The sequence below is a fragment of the Syngnathoides biaculeatus genome, chromosome 23 (genome assembly GCF_019802595.1).
Source record: "Syngnathoides biaculeatus isolate LvHL_M chromosome 23, ASM1980259v1, whole genome shotgun sequence".
NCBI classification, from domain to species: Eukaryota; Metazoa; Chordata; class Actinopteri; order Syngnathiformes; family Syngnathidae; genus Syngnathoides; species Syngnathoides biaculeatus.
The window spans coordinates 7,288,664-7,305,780 of record NC_084662.1 but is presented as its reverse complement, the minus strand read 5'-3'; the positions used below and the strand labels follow the sequence as shown (position 1 = coordinate 7,305,780).

At 47.4% G+C, this 17,117-nt stretch overlaps 1 protein-coding gene across 1 annotated transcript in view; it reads left to right on the top strand.

Annotated features, from left to right (window-relative positions):
* Positions 1–17,117, top strand: part of LOC133496678 (exostosin-1) — an 80,566-nt gene that overhangs the window by 702 nt on the left and 62,747 nt on the right. The window contains exons 2-6 of the mRNA XM_061812530.1: positions 2,466–2,619; positions 3,484–3,675; positions 4,038–4,230; positions 8,306–8,762; positions 9,549–10,300. Coding sequence (XP_061668514.1) covers positions 8,466–8,762; positions 9,549–10,300 — 1,049 coding nt within the window. The 5' untranslated portion in view covers positions 2,466–2,619; positions 3,484–3,675; positions 4,038–4,230; positions 8,306–8,465. The remainder of the gene's footprint in view (positions 1–2,465; positions 2,620–3,483; positions 3,676–4,037; positions 4,231–8,305; positions 8,763–9,548; positions 10,301–17,117) is intronic.

Sequence of the window (17,117 nt, the reverse complement as noted above, 5' to 3'; positions counted from 1 at the left end):
AATCAACAATGTTGTCACTATGTTGATTTGTGTCATTGTTTGTACCTGATATTCGAAAAAAAAAAGCAAAATGGCGATGCCCCCCTCCCTCCACATTAATTAATAACCTCAGTTATGCGTTTAACTGACATTTGCGCCGGTTGTTGAGCCGATTAAAATGTGTAAAAATGTTGAGGAAGGACTTTTGCAGAAGATCGTACTTGCCACAAGATGGCGGCATTGCTTCTGTAAGAACAGTACGTCACTGTATCACGTATTTATCTAATAGCGTGACAAAATATGAAAAACATTTGTTACATTACACCATAATCACAAAAGATGCTGGTTATTACATTAATCTGTTTTTATTTAGATTACAATAGACTGGGGAAAAAATGCTTCAAATATTACACTAGTCCAGTTCTACTGATTCTAAAGGGCCCGGGTAGATAGAAGCTGGAGTCTAATATGTTAATCAGACACACGGGAACTATATCTAATTTGGGGGGGGGGGGGGCACAAGACTTGTTTCAAACAAAAGTAGAAGTCATGGTTTATTCATCAGCACCTTGACTTTTTCCAAAGCCTTCAATGTTTTCGCAGTGTATGCCAACGAGTCCGGCGAGACCGGCGCTGTCCCGGCCAATCACACGTCTCCGCTAATTAACACGGGAAATGACTTTCCTACATTTCGCCGAAAAGGTCATATCAACAATTTAGTCGCCCCCCCAGGAGGATGAGTTGTAGCAAACGTGACGACCCCCCCCCCCCTCCCGGAATGTCAGCAGATTTCACTCCCGGATTGTCTTAATGGTGGCCAATTTTGCTAGCGCACCTGAGGCTAATTTAGCGCTCCCTTTCGGGGGGGGGGGGCCTGAAATGAAAAAGATTCATGACGGTGCAAAAAAATGTGCATATTTGTTGTTCACTGAAAACGGGTCATCAGAAATAACCTGGGCTGATCCCGTGAAGTCAATTTTATTCTTGATTTTGACATTTTGAGGCAGAAATACGAGATGAAAACTCAAATTTGTGGACGAGTCCAGCGCAGGCAAAGAATTCCACACTCGTGTAACGTATTCCAAAATCGATCCAATGCCTCGGTGGAGAGTGCTGACAAGGAGCCTGTGCTGTACTCCCATCTTTATTCCTTCCCGACCTCTCACCTGAGCGTCCTCAAATAGCCGGAGTCGGATCGGCTTCGAAATCAATATCGGTCTCGCTGTGACGCGCGGTGATGATAATACCCTATGAAATGTCATCAATGTTTAAAATGATGAGTGCAGCTTGTGCAGAATTGATCTCTCGTCAGCGCTTCCTGTGCTTAAGTGTCGTTGGTAAAAACGCCTCCCGATAAATGTTAGCATTGTTGTGACTATATGAGAGACTTAAAGGGCTACTGTCATGAAAAGCACGTTTTTAATTTCAAATAAAAAAAAAAGGCAGCCGGAATGTACCAATCTGTTTTTTCACCACACGTGATCTTGACGTAGTTGACTTTGTATCCTCTCGAAACAGGAAGTGACGTTATTTGCAGACCTCCACTTAGGTGGGTTCGTGTGTTTTTAGAAGTTTTACCTGCGGTAAGGTATCTCTTGGTTCCTTCGTGCTAGCCAAAACGCCGGCTCGTTGTATTGCCGGATATTGTTCGAACACGCGGGAGGGTGGATTCACTCGTCACACTTTTCCAAAAGACCCGGTTCGTCATGACAAATGGATTGCGCAGGTGCAAAGGACGGGAGCTCAGTGGGTTCCAAATGTATAAAGCTATTGGAAAAAAAAAAAAAGATAATAGTTTGGGGGGGGTGACGTAATCCTTCTTTCACAGCAAGCGGCGGGCCGCTTTACAGCGTTCTCGTCGCTCGTGGCTGAGTACATTACATACTGTCAGGGAGTCTGTTCTAGTTAGAAGTGATCCGTATATCATCTAAATATGGCTCGAAACGATGGGGAAATATTGCCCCGGTCACTTCGCTCGACTGCGAGACGTTTTCTTCTTCGAAAAGAGCTTCCGTGTCGGAAGGGGCGTCGGAAAAGTCCGACAATCTCTCGTTTGTCTCCCACGGCGACTGTCCCAGTGTGACATCTGCTTGTGATGTCGCAGGCAATATGGCCGCCACTGGGACGTCGAGCGAGACTTCGGCAACTTTGCGCATGGATCACGCGCTCTCCGCCCATATTTGGTTTTTTTTTTCGCGTAGACATTGAAGTGAATACTGCTATATGAATTTTTCATGACAATATCTCTTTTAGAATGTTTGTAGGCATGTCAGTGGCCCTTTAAGTGATTAAAAACACATTCCGAAAATGTTGTCGTGACTCTAGAAAAAAAACTTACTTGAAGTCATGTTTTGATAATAGCGATAGTTGTGATTTTGAAATCTTCATTTCATCTCCAACAGGAGGAAGAAGCGGGCTACGAGGGTCCTTTTTTTTTTTGAGGTGGTTTTCAACTTTAACGAAGGGGTTTTCCTTCCGTCTCGTAGGTCGTCCGTTTGGCCCACGCGCTTGTCTCGGGCATGGAAGCGTCCGAGCGGGCGTCGTCGTGGTCGGTGCAGGATGTGCTGGAGTGGATCCAAAAGTGCCATCCCGGCCTGGTGGACGTTCTCCAGAAGGCCGTCGTGAAACACGCCATCGCAGGTGCGTCCGGACGGTAAAACCTCTCGAGTCCCAGGGGGAGCCGCCGGGGCGGGACCAAGACTTGACCCCCCATAGCAGGGGTGTCAAACTGGTTTTTTTTTTTTGCGCGGCCACATTCTACTTCCGGTTCCCCTCGGAGGGCCGTCATGCCTGTGAAACTATAAAAATCTTCAACCCCCTCATCGAATTTCCACAAAAAAAATTTCTGAACCCGTTTTGGAATCAGAAATCAGGGAGCGATGGGGTTTTCAAATGTTATTGTTTGGAAACACAAAAATGCTCGTCATATCTCAACGTTATCATTTATCCATCCATTCATTTTCTTCGACGCTTATCCCCGCGAGAGGTCGCGGCGAGTGCCGGATCCTATCCCGGCTGTCAACGGGCAGGAGGCGGAACTGGTCCAGGCGATCGCAGGGCAGATCGAGATGAACAGGGTGTTCAATTAATGTTGCATGTTTTTTGGGTTATTATTTATGATATGACAATTTGAAATTTCGGTACGGATTTGAACAAAAAGCATGAAAGTTGATACATATGATCTGCCTTTGTGGGCCACATCAAATCATGTGGCGGGCCGGATCTGGCCCCCGGGCCTTGACTTTGACACCTGCGGCCTAATAACATTTATAATAATAATACTAATAATATTTTCCCGATCTACGAACCCAAAATCAAACTCTCAAAAGACCAGTGGGAACTCCGCTTGGAAAATGACGAGCAGCAAATGAGTTGGGTTCTGACCCGGTCCTCCTCTCCATCATCTTGAGAGGTTTACCACCCGGCTTCTCTGGACAATTTTTGTGCGTTATGAAAAAAAAATGTGCTGATTGGGGCGAATAGATTTCGTTTTTTTTTTTTCAGGTTTGTCTTTTCTAGCAAATTCTAACGAGCATAATAATCGGCGCGGTGCAGGTCGCGCGCTGCTGAGGCTGCGAGAACGTCACCTGCACCTTCTCGGAGTCGACGCGGAGGAGCAACGGCAGGAGATGCTGCAGGATCTCCTCCTCCTCAGAGTGCAGGAGGAGGTGGGAGAACTCGACGACATTTGCTCAGGTGAGCTCAGCTCTGGCACACTTTTTTTACGCTACAGGATTTCATAAACCGCACAATCCCTGATTCACACGTTTGCCGTCACGTCGGACACCCCCACTCCGCTGCTACCTCGCGGCTGACAACGAGGCGCTCTAATGCGGCCAAAGAGAAGATGGCGTCTCGGTTTGTAGCTAGCTAGCTGACCGCATGTCGCAATCGGTGCTCGAGTTCTTGTACGGTGGCGGAAGGGTGACTAATTGGGGCCCGTTTTAGCCACGCCCCCCCTAAACCTTCCGAAATCTAGAACTGTGAAAAACTATGGAATACATCCATAATTCAATACGGGATAACAAGTTCCTCTTTTTTTTTTTTTTCTTTTGCAGAATGTTTCCCGGCCTGACAGATGAGCTGAGATGATTTTTTTTTTTTTTTTTTTTTTTAAATTCTGCGGCCCCCACCGTTCCATCCATTTTTCCATCCTGTCACCCGTCGGCTGACGAGGTGGGAGTGACGGACATCTTAGCGGGAGAGAAAGAATCCGCGATGAGGGATAGAAAGTCATCTCCTGCGTGAACCGTAAGCGCCGCTCGATGGATGTCATCAAAATCCTTCTGGTTATCATTTCTTTGTTGTTGCTGTTACGACAACCGTGGTCAGAAACATTTACACTGTCACTTTTATAAACTGAGGATGTGTGTATGGATTAGTTTTTTTTTTTTTTAATAACGGCAATTGACAACGTGGCGTCGCTCCCGTTTTGACGCCTTATGTCGCTTTGTCAAAGGAAGTAGCAAATGTGCAAATGGACAAATTCAAGGAGGGCAGAAGAGACTAATGAAGAGTTTCCATCGATCAATGTTTGGACTGGGCCAATCATCCGTCTGTTAGTGCTAATTAGACGAGGAGTTTACGGACTTTCCAGTCCGTTCATTGATCACGTGACACGAGGCCGAGCCCCACCCTTTTCGGAAAATGTCCAAATTGCGCAATCTCACCGACGTCTGATTTGAGAAGTTTGTCCGCGCAGAGTTCCGGAAAGTCCCTCGTTCGAGTAAAATAACCGTCCGCACGCAAGAAGAAGAAGTAGCGGGCGAGGCAATTATGCTCAATTTGATCTCCATTTGGACTTTCTGGGCCAGAAGCGATGAAGCTCATTTGTATCAAAGATTCATTTCTTACTCGGACGTGGCGAGCGCTCGTAGATTTATCGTGCTGCCGCCGCTCCGATCAATAACGGACATCTCCCCCCCCCCCCAATAGTGCCGTGAATTACAAGGAAACCAGCCCGTGACAGGAACGCATTTTAGTTTTCTTTGCAGCGCTCGAGCTTATGTATACAGTGTGCTCATAGCTATGAAAAGGCAACGTCAGAAATGAAATGCAGATATTTACGGCAAGTACGGGCTGGGTTGCAAAAGTGAAACAAGCTCCTGTAGTTTTTTTTTTGAAATGAAAATCATTAAGTCGGGATGCAGTGAGGACTCGAGCTCTAATAAATGAAAAGTAGCTGCAGGGTTTTCCCGGGAAGTAGTGGCTGTGTCCTACACAAGGCGACAATCTCCCGTATTCTTCATATGAAAAATGTTCTGGCAGGTTTGTTTTTTTTGAGAGATGCCCTACACATCAGCAATTTCCGCCAGCAAAATATTCAGGGCAGGCAGAGAAGAAGCCCACAGCAACATCAAATGAGCTTTAGAGATTTCTGACAAGTACTGGCATTGTCCAATATGTGGCAGCAATCTTCCACTGCTGTATATGAACAACGATTTTTTTTTTTAAATGTGAAAACTGTCTAAGGACCCTGCAAAACAGCCTGCAGCAACATCAACAATAAGCCATTTTGGGGCAAATCCTGGCGGTTTCTTATACGTGACAACAGTCCTGCGTAGTTTCCTTGTCAAAACTGCTCAGGTGTGCCATGAAGAGGCCCGCGGCAACGTCGGAGGAGCTGCAGGAATTTCCGGCAAGTACTGGATGTGTCCTCCACGTCGGTAATCTTTCATATCAAGCGTGCAAATTGCGCACGCCTCAACCTCAGCGTGACAGAGACACTTCTTGAGCTCAAAAATGAAGGAAGGGAAGGCGCGAGCGCTGGTGTCGCGTCGATATTGCGCGACGCGTCAACCCGAGGACCGTCGTGCATCACTCGCGGCACGCTAATTCCTCCCACCTCGGAAATGCGCGAGGCGTCGTTCACGTGGATAAATATGGCATGAATATTTCAGCACGCTTAGTCGGCGGAGCGCGGCTGAGACTGTAAATCAAAACGCGGGCGCGCGCTATTAAAACATTAACGCTGACGGGACGAGAGGCGGCGTCGTACAGGAGCGACTTTTGGATAATTGAAATGCCCGAAAAAAGCCCAGACGGTTCTGCTCCTCCGAGCCATCCTCGTCCACGCTATAATTGTTTTTTTTTTGGGGTTTTTTTTTTAGCCATCGACTAGCTTGTTTCGCCAAGCTGGAGTACGAACATTATTGATTCGAAAGGCTGTCTGAACCAATTGGTTTTAGAAGATGTAATGGAACATACTTTGTCAAACTTCAGAAACTGTCTAAAAACAAAATAAATCAATAATTGGAAGGATCTGGCTGAGATTTCTGATAAGAAGCGGGTGTGTCCTGGGCATGACGTGGGATTTTTAATATTAAAACGCTCGCGGAGTCCGTGAAGAAGCCAAGGGCAACGTTGAAAAGCAGTTGCAGAGATCTCATTGGGAAGGAAATCATCTGAAAGTGAGCCTCATTGTTTTTGTCAATGCACATTTTATGAGCGCGCCTTCGATTTTTCTAGCTAATGAAGTGGCAAACCATCAACTGTCGATGCCGTGCGCAAGGCCGCCACGAGAGGGCGATGTTTCACCGGATTCGTTTTAAATTAAAGCGCGAGTAAACCTGTGGCTGGGGAATAAGTCCAAAGTCGCTTCTTCCGGGGCAGGACAGTCCAATCAGAGCCTGATGAATGACTCCACAAATAAACATCATGCCTTGAAGAAAAGTGCCGAGCAAAATATTGAGAGTGAGAACTTGTTTTGGTCGGCGCAGAAGTCAAAGACGACGTTACGACAGACTCCCTGCAATCCACGCATTTCTCAGTGATGCTTTCAAAAAAAAAAAAAAAACAAAGTTCCACACAAGACGGTGGATCCACGCACGAGCATCACGTGCTTTGCGTGACGACTTGCGCGCGTCCACTTTCCTCAAGCCAAACCCACGCTTCGTGCCAATCACGCTGAGACCGTGAAGGGGATCCGGCAGCGGGGTTCTCTGGATGCTGATGATGGGTCGGATATAGCATCGGAGGACCACTCAACCCCCCCCCCCCCCGCCCCCGACCCCTTGAAAAAGCTTCGATTTTGAGATCTGGGATGGACGCCCTTGGACGGATGTGAGCGCGGGCGTCGACGGTGCCGGCGATCTTGTTTTGTGGCCGTCCGCCGATGAGAGAGAGAAAAGGGAAAAAGTTTGGGAGCCGGATGGAGGAGCGGCGTCGCGGCGGTGGTTCCGTCGCTCCGCGGACCGCACGACGACGCCGCGTGCGAGCGTGCGTGAGGGGTGCGCGTTAATTGCAACTCCGTTAGCTGCCCGCGCGCGCGCGCGCGCGGATACGGACGGGGGAATGCGGGGTCGACAGCAGCAGCAGCAGCAGCAGCAGCATCCAGCCTTGCCCCGACCACAGGTGGTCCCTCCGTAAACAGGTAAGCAAGAGAAACGTACCTTCGGGTGACGTCACCGCTGCAATATGTAACTTTTGCATTACTCAGAATATATTTTTAGAGCGAAAACTATGATTAGCCACAGGACAGTGTACATTCAAACATTGCAAAAAAAAAAAAAAAAAAGTACTTTATTATGAGCCATTGATCCAGTATCGTCAACAAATGATAGAAATGCAAAATGAGTGTTATGAGAGATAAAACAACGATGCTTAATTTAACTTTATTACACTGACTTGGTTCTAATATTATGCGTGAATGTATTGAAAAGTAGTAATAAGCAAAAGTAAAAAAGTGTTTCTGAGTTGCGTTTGAGGTCCAATGTAATAACTGCATTGAATCAAAAAGTGTTGATTATTGTCTTTTAGTTCACACTGACAGCTTTATTTTATTTTATTTAATTTTTTTTACATTAGGATTTGGCACGTGAAGCCAAATGTCAAAATACATAAAACGGCAGTCCATGTAGAAACAATTCCCAATAGTGTCATATAAAAGTATAACTATTTAAAAAAATAAAGTGGTATGAAGTTTGAACCACGACAGCAGTGTTTGGTTTTGTGCCTCGAGTTCTCACGGAGCGCTTTCAAATATTTCGAGCCAAAATATTAGAAACCTGTGCAAAATAGTGCAAAAAGATATTTTGTTTTTTTGGGGGGGGGGGGGGTGTACCATTATTACACAGTGACTGTACATTTAGGTAAAGCAGGTGAGCAAATTCCATACATAAAATTTACATGACATGGTAAATATATGCTCATAAACCACCACAAGCGATCCAGAGATTAGAACAATTTCAAAGTTGTGATACGAGCAGAACAAAATATTCCATTTGGACGCATAAACGACGATTTAGATATGTGGTGTTCGTTGGTGACCTGTTGTGATTTTTTTTTTTTACGGTATTGATTTTTCCCCCCCCCCCCCCATCTTTAGTGACTCCAAATCCCAGAATGCCATGGTGCGGCGAGGGCGGCATCCCAGTGGGTCCACCTGACCTGATCTTACCTCCCCTCCTCCGCTCCCTATCCTCATAAGATCCAATCCGACCCCACCCTCCTCCGCCGCCTCTTCTCCCCCCTCCCCCACAGCACACATGCAGGCCAAGAAGCGGTACCTGCTCGTGTCTGTGGGGGTTGCGCTTCTCTTCCTGGTCTACATGTGGGCTCTGCAAATCGCCAACTTTGAGCAGCAACAGCACCAGCGCTGGTACCGCCGCCGCCAGTTGCCCCAGTACCCCGACTACTACCGGGACCGACCGTACAGCCGGAGACAGGAAGCGGACCCGGCCGGGCCCGGGCCGGCGCCTCACGGGGGCCCGTCCAAGCGACCCGGGGGCTGGACCGAGTTGACCCGGCTGCTGGAGCCTTACCTGGAGGGTGGGGAGCAGGAGGTACAGTTGAACGGAGATTGAAGGTTACAAGAGGGAAACCGGAAGAGTCACAGAAAGGCACAGACATGGACACTCTTGGAAATATCGATGAAAAACCAGAATCGGCTTTGTTGGCCGAATATCTAACCACACACAAGGAATTTTGTCTCCGGCAATTTGAGTCGCCCCGGTACAAAATTCACGTTGAGTACTGAAAAGAGCAACAAAAAAACTAACGAGCGAAGAACAATAAACATTCAATTGTGTCGGACAAATGTTGTGAATTTTGACGCTCAGCAGCAATTTGTGCAAAAATATCAGAACACTTGAAGAACGTGTGCATTCAATTCGACAGAAGGGTCCACTCAAGTTCAGCTGAAAAAGGATATTTGGTCCATTCTGTAAAGTCGCACAGAACCTCAAGTATCCTCGGGACCGACTCCAGGGATGCCTTGAGATCCGCTTACTTTCTGCTTTCTGACTTGCGAGCGCACACTCGAGAGAAATGCTGTACGGTGGCAGCGAGCTCCTGGCAAATAGTGCACTAAAGTGTTCAAACTGTTTATTGTCTCTCCCAGCTGCAGTTTACAAACTAAAAGGAGAAGATTCACGCCTTGTGTTTGCAAAACAACCCGTCCGGTCTGCTAGCTTAATGCGAGCGCTAAGTAGCGTCAGTGCTACAGACAGTCACGTATTCTTAATCCTTGATAAAGATGTGCCGTACCGACGAGCTTAGACGGGTTCATACGTGTCGGTGAACGCGTAGTGAAATGCGTCCCTGAAGGTGTCTTCTCGCGTGCTTTTCAGGAGGACGGTCCTCAGGTCCACCACCAGCACAGCTCGCCCAGAGAACGGCGCTCGGTCCGCGACAACCTCTACAAGAACAAACGCTGCCGGATGGAAACCTGCTTCGACTTCGCCCGCTGTCAGTCGGACTTCGGCGTCTACGTCTACCCGTCGCAGAGGGGCGACGAGGTCTCCGCCACCTACCGCAAGATTTTGTCCTCCATCCAGGAGTCTCGCTTCCACACGGCGAACCCCCTGCAGGCCTGCCTGTTCGTCCTGGCGGTGGACACCTTGGACAGGGACCGTCTGTCGACCCAGTTTGTCCAGAACGCCAGGACGCGCATCCAGAGTTTGCCCACGTGGAACGACGGCAGGAACCACTTGATTTTTAACCTCTACTCAGGGACCTGGCCGGACTACACGGAAGATCTGGGCTTCGAAGTGGGCCAGGCCATACTGGCCAAGGCCAGCGCCGACGTGGCCAACTTCCGACCCAACTTTGACATTTCCATCCCCTTGTTCTCCAAAGAACACCCGCTCAAAGCGGGGGGCCGGGACGCGCCACCCTCCCCCTCCCCCTCCCCCTCCAGGCGCTACCTGCTGGTCTTCAAAGGGAAGCGCTACCTGACGGGGATCGGCTCCGAGACCCGGAACGCTTTGTACCACATCCACAACGGGGACGACGTCGTCCTGCTGACCACCTGCAAGCACGGCAGGGACTGGGAGAAGCACAAAGACTCCCGCTGCGATCACGACAACCAAGAATACGCAAAGTAAGGACGACTTTTTTCTATCTTTTTTTTTTTTTTTTTTTTTAACGCAGCCCCCCGATGGTCCGAATGGCAACGATCCTCACAAGTACACCACCTCGCTCTCAATGTTATCCGTAAACCGAATGAAAACGTACGCGGCCGACGGTGTCGCCAAACGGGAGCCGCAAAGCCGCCGCAAACGACACAAAAGCGCATTCGCACGTCCGTGTTCCTAATGGCGGAAGAGTAAACGGCTTTATTCTCGGCCGTGGCTCGTCAAATGAGTTTGGCGGAAAAATAAAAGAGCGACGCGAACGGCGAGGGGCTGGCTAATCAATAGCAGGCGCGAATGAACACCAGCGCTGAAGAGGCTCCTTCACTACCAGTAATTAGCACATTCCCTCTCGCGGCCTGATAGCTTTTTATCGTGAAAGTGGATCCCAATTTCACACTCGCTGGCTTTTAGTAACAAAACCCCCCTTTTCGGTGTTGTTGCCGTATGATGATTATTATTATTATCATCATCATCATTGTTGGCGTGGCACTTTGAAATCAAAGAAACAGTCAACGGACGGGAATGATGTCCGCCGTCGCTCGTCGGATTGAGGCGAGACGGGGAGAATTGAAAGCAACGTCTGACGCGGTGGACGGAGCTGGTTTTACGGGTACCGCAACATTTTTAAACGGGAGTCTGCAATTTCTTCAAAGCAGCCATCGTCGTCCATCCCTGTCAGCAAGCTTGCGCGTGTACATTGTCTGCCAGTAGCTAATTATATTTTAAAAAGTGTGAAAGCGTGACCGACGACATCTGCTCAATGAAATATGAATTTCGAAGGAAGAGCTCAACTTTTTCAGGGGTGAAATGGGGACGCCTTGAAGTCATTTTGACTCTTTACAAAGTGACATTTAAAGGGCCACTGACAGCTGTATATACATTTTCAAATAGATATTGTTATGAAAACTACACGTACTATTCACTTCAATGTCTGTACGGTGGGGAAAAAAAAGCGCAGAGTTGCAAAAGTCTCACTCGACGTCCCAGTGGCGGCCATATTGCCTGCAACGTCATCGGCAGACATCACGCTGGGACGTTGGCCGTAGAAAACGCGGAGTCGAACCTGCTGCGGGAGACGGAACAAGAGAGATTTTCGGATTTTTCCGACGCCCCTCCTGACACGGAAGCCCTTTTCGAAGAAGAGAAAATCTCACCATCAAAGTGAAGTAAGCGGAGCAATATTACCCAATTGTTTTGAGCAATATTTAGATGATATGCGGACCATTTCTAATTAACAACAGACTCCGCGACAGGATGTTAGCCTACTCGGGAAGTAATTACTTCAGGGGTGCCCAGACACCGGTGGGAGGTGGTGGTGGTGGTGGTGGTGGTGGTGGTGGGGGGGGGTTCCTTTCTCCTCCTCCTGTCATGAGCAAGGCATCGCCACTGCCAAGAGGGGCGTGGCCAGGCCGCTTCTCTGGCAGGTGTCACCGGTCGCTGCTGTTTCACATTTCAGACTGTAATGAGACTGGCTTTTAAATGGGAGTTTTTGTCACTGGCATTTGCCAGTTCGTTGCTTTGTGTTTGTGAGTTGCATTCACTGCCTGTGGGACTCTCCGCTTCTACGCGTAAGTTAGAGCAACCCTGGTCATAGTTTGATCCTGTCCTGTCGGGACATTGCTGCATAACTTTTGGATCCCGCCTAGCATTTGCCTTTGTCGGACTGCTACACCGTTTCTGGAATAGACCAGATTGAACATCATGCCTCTGCCTCGAAGTCCCGCATTTGTCCCCCAGTACCGGAGGATCGTGCCGACACCTAAAAAAATGACCCAATTATTAAGTGGGAGAGGACGACTTGAAGATTGATTCCGGCACGCGCAGCTGCTGTCACGTCCGTAAATAAAAGCAAATGTCAGCGATGGTCACGCGGGCGGCGGGTCGCTCGCCCCTCACGCCGTCCCCCCCGCATCCTTTCTCCTCCTCATCCTCCGCTTCGTTCCCTCGTCTGCCGTCACGCTCGCTCGTCCTCGCCCGCCAAGCCGAGGGAAAGCGTGGAAAAAGCTTTGGCTGCCGTCTAAGTGCATCTTTTGATGCGAGCGCCGATGAAGAGCACCACCAGGGATAATAACAGAGCGGCACTTTCCCGGCGGCGGGAGAAGACGACACTTTTTCAAACAACTTTGACGCCGCCGACGTAATGAAACATTACAAGACGTGGGAGGAAGCGTCGGGGTGGCGGGGGAAGAAGAAGCACAAGGGACGGTTAGGGAAAGTCACAACTGGATTCTTGCTGTGACGGCGCGCACCAGGGTGTTGTTTTCGAGCCCCCATTATGTTCGCTTCAGCATTAGGCGCGAGTCTGTTTTCATCGAACTCGTAATTTTGTTTGCCACTTTGGTTTTTGTTCGTTTGGATGTCTGAATACAGCAAATCACGCCATTACTGGTTAGCGAGGTAGCGATAAACAAAATGCGCTCATGTAAAGCACTGGCGTCAAACTCAAGGCCCGGGGGCCCAGATCCGGCCCGCCGTACGATTTCATGCGGCCCGCCCAGCCGAATCTTGCACATCAACTTCCATGATTTTTGTTCAAATCTGTACCAAAATCTCCAATTGTCATATTATGTTAGCAAAATGTCAACAATAGTCGAAAAACCCATTAGCCTTGATTCCAAAACTGGTTCCTGAATTGAATGCGTAAATATGATGGGTCAATTCAAGCTTTTGATGGTGTCGACACACTTTTCTAAATAGATTTTACACCCTGCATGTCTTATAAGGAATACTTCCTATCATCAGAAATGTTTCTCGTTCGTTGTTCTTGGTTCTGAATGTTGTACCAGGGCAGCGCCGACTGCCGGAGAAAAATTCCTCGTGTGTTTTTACACACTTGGCCGTTAAAGATGACTCTGATTCTGACAGAAACCATAACTACAATGTGGGCCATGCTAAAAATGAATTTGACACCCCTGATGTAGAGTGACGAGAAAAACGGGTGTTTTGGGCAATTCTTTAGAAAGACTGTTGTCAGTTCCGCAAATGTATCTCAACTATAAAAACCTGATGCTTAAAAAAAAACCCAAATATTCACATCGGCGTCTACGACTTCAGGGGTTTCGGCTTGCCGAACGCCCGAGGAATGAATAAATTGCCGTGCCGCGATTTGGACGCTTAAGATCCATCACAACAAGCACAATTTCCTTTGGATTTTTTTGGAAGCACTTGCGGTGTGGAGATTTTTTGCCACCGTTCACATTTGGGGGCGACTCAAAGCGTCTTCCTGTCCACCCCGAAGCCGGTGGGATTACTCGTCAATACTTAGAAGGCTTCTCGCCGAGGCTGCCGGGCGGGTTAAAAACAGCCGCATCGATCCGGCGTCACGGCGGCCAATCGGCAGATGAATAGAGGTTAATGCTCCCCTCCTGGCACGTGAAAAACCAAACGTAGATCGCTATTCATTCCCCACGATCCTCTGCTTGTCTCGACGTGGAATAGTGGGAGGGGGCGGAAACCCCCCCCCCCCCCCCCCGATAGGTCATTGCGGAGACAAACCAAGTTTCATTCACGTTCACAGAGCGATGCTTGCTCGCCGCGGGAATAAATCGTCGCAATCGCCCCGTTCACACTTGCGTTGGTTTCGGGGTCGGCAATAAAACGGCGTCATTTCAAGAAAAGTGACTCTCGACCAAGTCGTTGGTTTGTAAGTCACAAGTCAGTCTGAAGTCCGTCCATCCATTTTCAAGTCTCGTATCCTCACAAGGGTCACGGGTATGCTGGAGAACTATCCCAGCTAACTTTGGGCGAAAGCTGGACTTACACCCCGGACTGGTCGGCAGTCAGTCAGGCAAGTCCTGAGTCAAGTCGCAACTTTTGAATTCTGCGTCTGGGGGGAAAAACTTGCACATTTGAGAGATTTTCTCAAGTGTAAAGGGCCTTCGCGCTCAATTCCCCGCGACCCGTCACAGCCCAAATCCTACTCAATCACGACTTTGTTCCGTCTTCCCGTCACATTCCTGCCATCTCTTTTGTCATCCGCCGTCTTCTACTTGCTTCCCTCCCTCTCGCACTTTTGGTGGCAGCCAGTTGAGCTGAAGTGAAGGTCTGTCGCCATTTATTGTCACCCGGGGAGACCGAATTACGGGGGCGTGGTGGTGCTGAGATGGATCGCAGCAGGTGGGAAAAGAGTCTTGTTTGTCCAGAAAACTCCGACCAAGCAAAACAAGACTACATTTGGATGAACAGGTGCACAAATTCAAATATTAGTCTTTTTTTTAAAATTTTTATTTACTGAGAATTCAAGCAAAAAGCTCTGCCATGGTTAAAAAAGAGAGCATAAAATGACAATTCACATGGGCTCGGGACGGAACCCTGATGCGAAAATCACTAAAAAGTAATTGATGCATTCCTAAAATTGTTCAAGATTGCCTAGATTAATAATGACAGCAAATTATCGAAGTATGATTACCAAAAAGTAATTATTTCATACTCCTTTTACGACTTCACTCTCACCCTTTGATCAAATTTAACAAAACTTCACAAAATGTGCTCTGTAAAATGGCGAACTTCCCGTCACTTTTGGAGTTTGACTTCCACAGAGAAAAATGTTTGATATTGAACTCCTCCTTCGTTAGTGCTTGGAAATATTGGCTCAATATTCTATATATAAAAATTTCAAGACATTTTGCAACCTTTGACATTTTCCCTCCATTTTTCTCGAGTTTTTACACCCAGCAGAAGCGAAATATTGTCGGTTAAAAGGACTTTGTAGTATAAATTCAAACGTCACGAATGTTTACGGATCAACGTTATGTTCTCAGATGGAAGCAAAGCGTCATCTTCCTCCCATTTAGAAGGAAGTGAAACGCCGGGCGACGTTGGCCTCGTGTGCTCGTGTCGAAGTGCACCGGCGGGGATTTCCGGCTCATTGGCTCTCATTATGAAAATGCGATATTGCGCCCGAAAGCCTCCGGCTGTTCTGGGCCGGATTAGAGAGGTGGCGCCGAGCGCAGCTGGCAGACGCCGACTCGCGCCGTACCCCCGCCGTCCCTTATTTTTGCTCGGTTTATCTCATACAAGACAATGCGCGTCTTTCGTCCCAAACTCTTGGGAAGCGATACGTCCGGAAATCGTCAATCGTCTAAAAAATTTTGAAAATGCTTTCAATCAGTTCATCTACATCCTGAAAAAAAATCCTTTAAAAGTGACACATGAACACAAGCGGTGAGGCAATCCAAACAGCGTGTATAATAATATCCGTCCAGCCATTTTCTTAGCCGCTTATCCTCACAAGGGTCGAGGGGAGTGCTGCAGCCTATCCCAGCTGAGTTCAACATGAACCCTTTTTTTTTTTTTTTTTTCTGTAGAAGTCAAACTCCCGAAGTGACAGGAAGTTCGCCATTTTAGTGTGAAGCGGCCATTTTGGGGAGCCCCTTTTGTGAAGTTTTGTTAAATTGGATCAAAGCGTGAGGGCAAAGTTGTAAAATGAGCTCAGTGCACGTGAAAACCGATCCAGCCCAGTGAACCACAGCCTGACGGAAGCACAAGGTCTCCTTCTACTTCCTAGTTTACCTGACACCGCCCCCTTCCGATCTTAAAGGGGTACACTCAGAATTACAAACAAACAAACTTTTCTATCTGCGGGCATGACTGACGTATATTCCTTATCCTCTGTGAAAACTGAGACTAACAATCGTGCATTGTCCTGAGAAATAAATAGGGTTATCCATATGTCTGTGAACTCTTGCCCTCGTGTCAGAAATAGCGGGCAAAAATTGTAACATGTTATTTATTTTTACAGCCCCCGATGGTTTGATTTATTTATATTTATAAAAACATGCAGAAATGCCATAAATAAAGTACAGTATTGTAGAAGTTGTATTAAAGAACTGCATTTTTTTGTAGGCTGGAATGTGTCAACGGTGCTTCCATTTTCGATGTAGGATTTTACTTTTTTCTAAATATTAAAACACACACACAGCAGCCTGAGGGTTCGTGACTCGAAAACTGGAACTTTCAACTCTTTCTCAGTCCTCTCCCTTGTTGTAATAATGCCGTTATCTTGTTGTTATGTTGTGACGTGCAGTACATTACACATCGCATTTATTTGCACTTTCAATAATTCATAGTTCAACGCAAGGCGCTTTCTCCAAAGGTCAATTTATATTGTTTTTAATCCACCTAAATGAGGCCAAAAAAAAAAAAAAAAAAAACAGCACCGGCGGACTCGCATTCCCCACAAATGGAGCCAAACTAATCACAATTTGTGTTGGTTAATTCACTTTTTGAAGCGAGCCGACTCCTCCCCGGGTTGCCTTCCAAGGCCTGGTTTCGGTTCTGGACGCTTTGTTTTATGTCTCGGGACACAGATGGTCCATTTTTTTTTTTTGGGAGTTTGCGGTTTAATTTGACCCCATATTTGGAGAGAGATGGACACACATTTGTTTATTTCACAGGCCAGACTGCAGGACTCTAAATAGGAAGGATAATGTCCCATCGTACCTAATATATCGCATCATCGTAATGTATAACATATTTGTGGCTTTTAGATTGCTGTGATATACTGTGGCGTAATAGACGTCTTAATCTAAAATATAAAGTGTAATATGCACATGTGATGTAATATACACAACTGGAAGATATATCATCATAACATAGCTCATCAGAATACACATTATAATATATGGTGTCACCTTGCATAATTCACGACGTTGTAATTAACGGTAGAAATAAAAAAAAATGAGTCATTTTGGGAGCAAAAAGAAGAAACGGATCAAGAAGAACTTGATCAGGGCCCGGTTGTCGGTGAGGCCGCTTAAAGCGACGCATTCCTGGCCACGATTG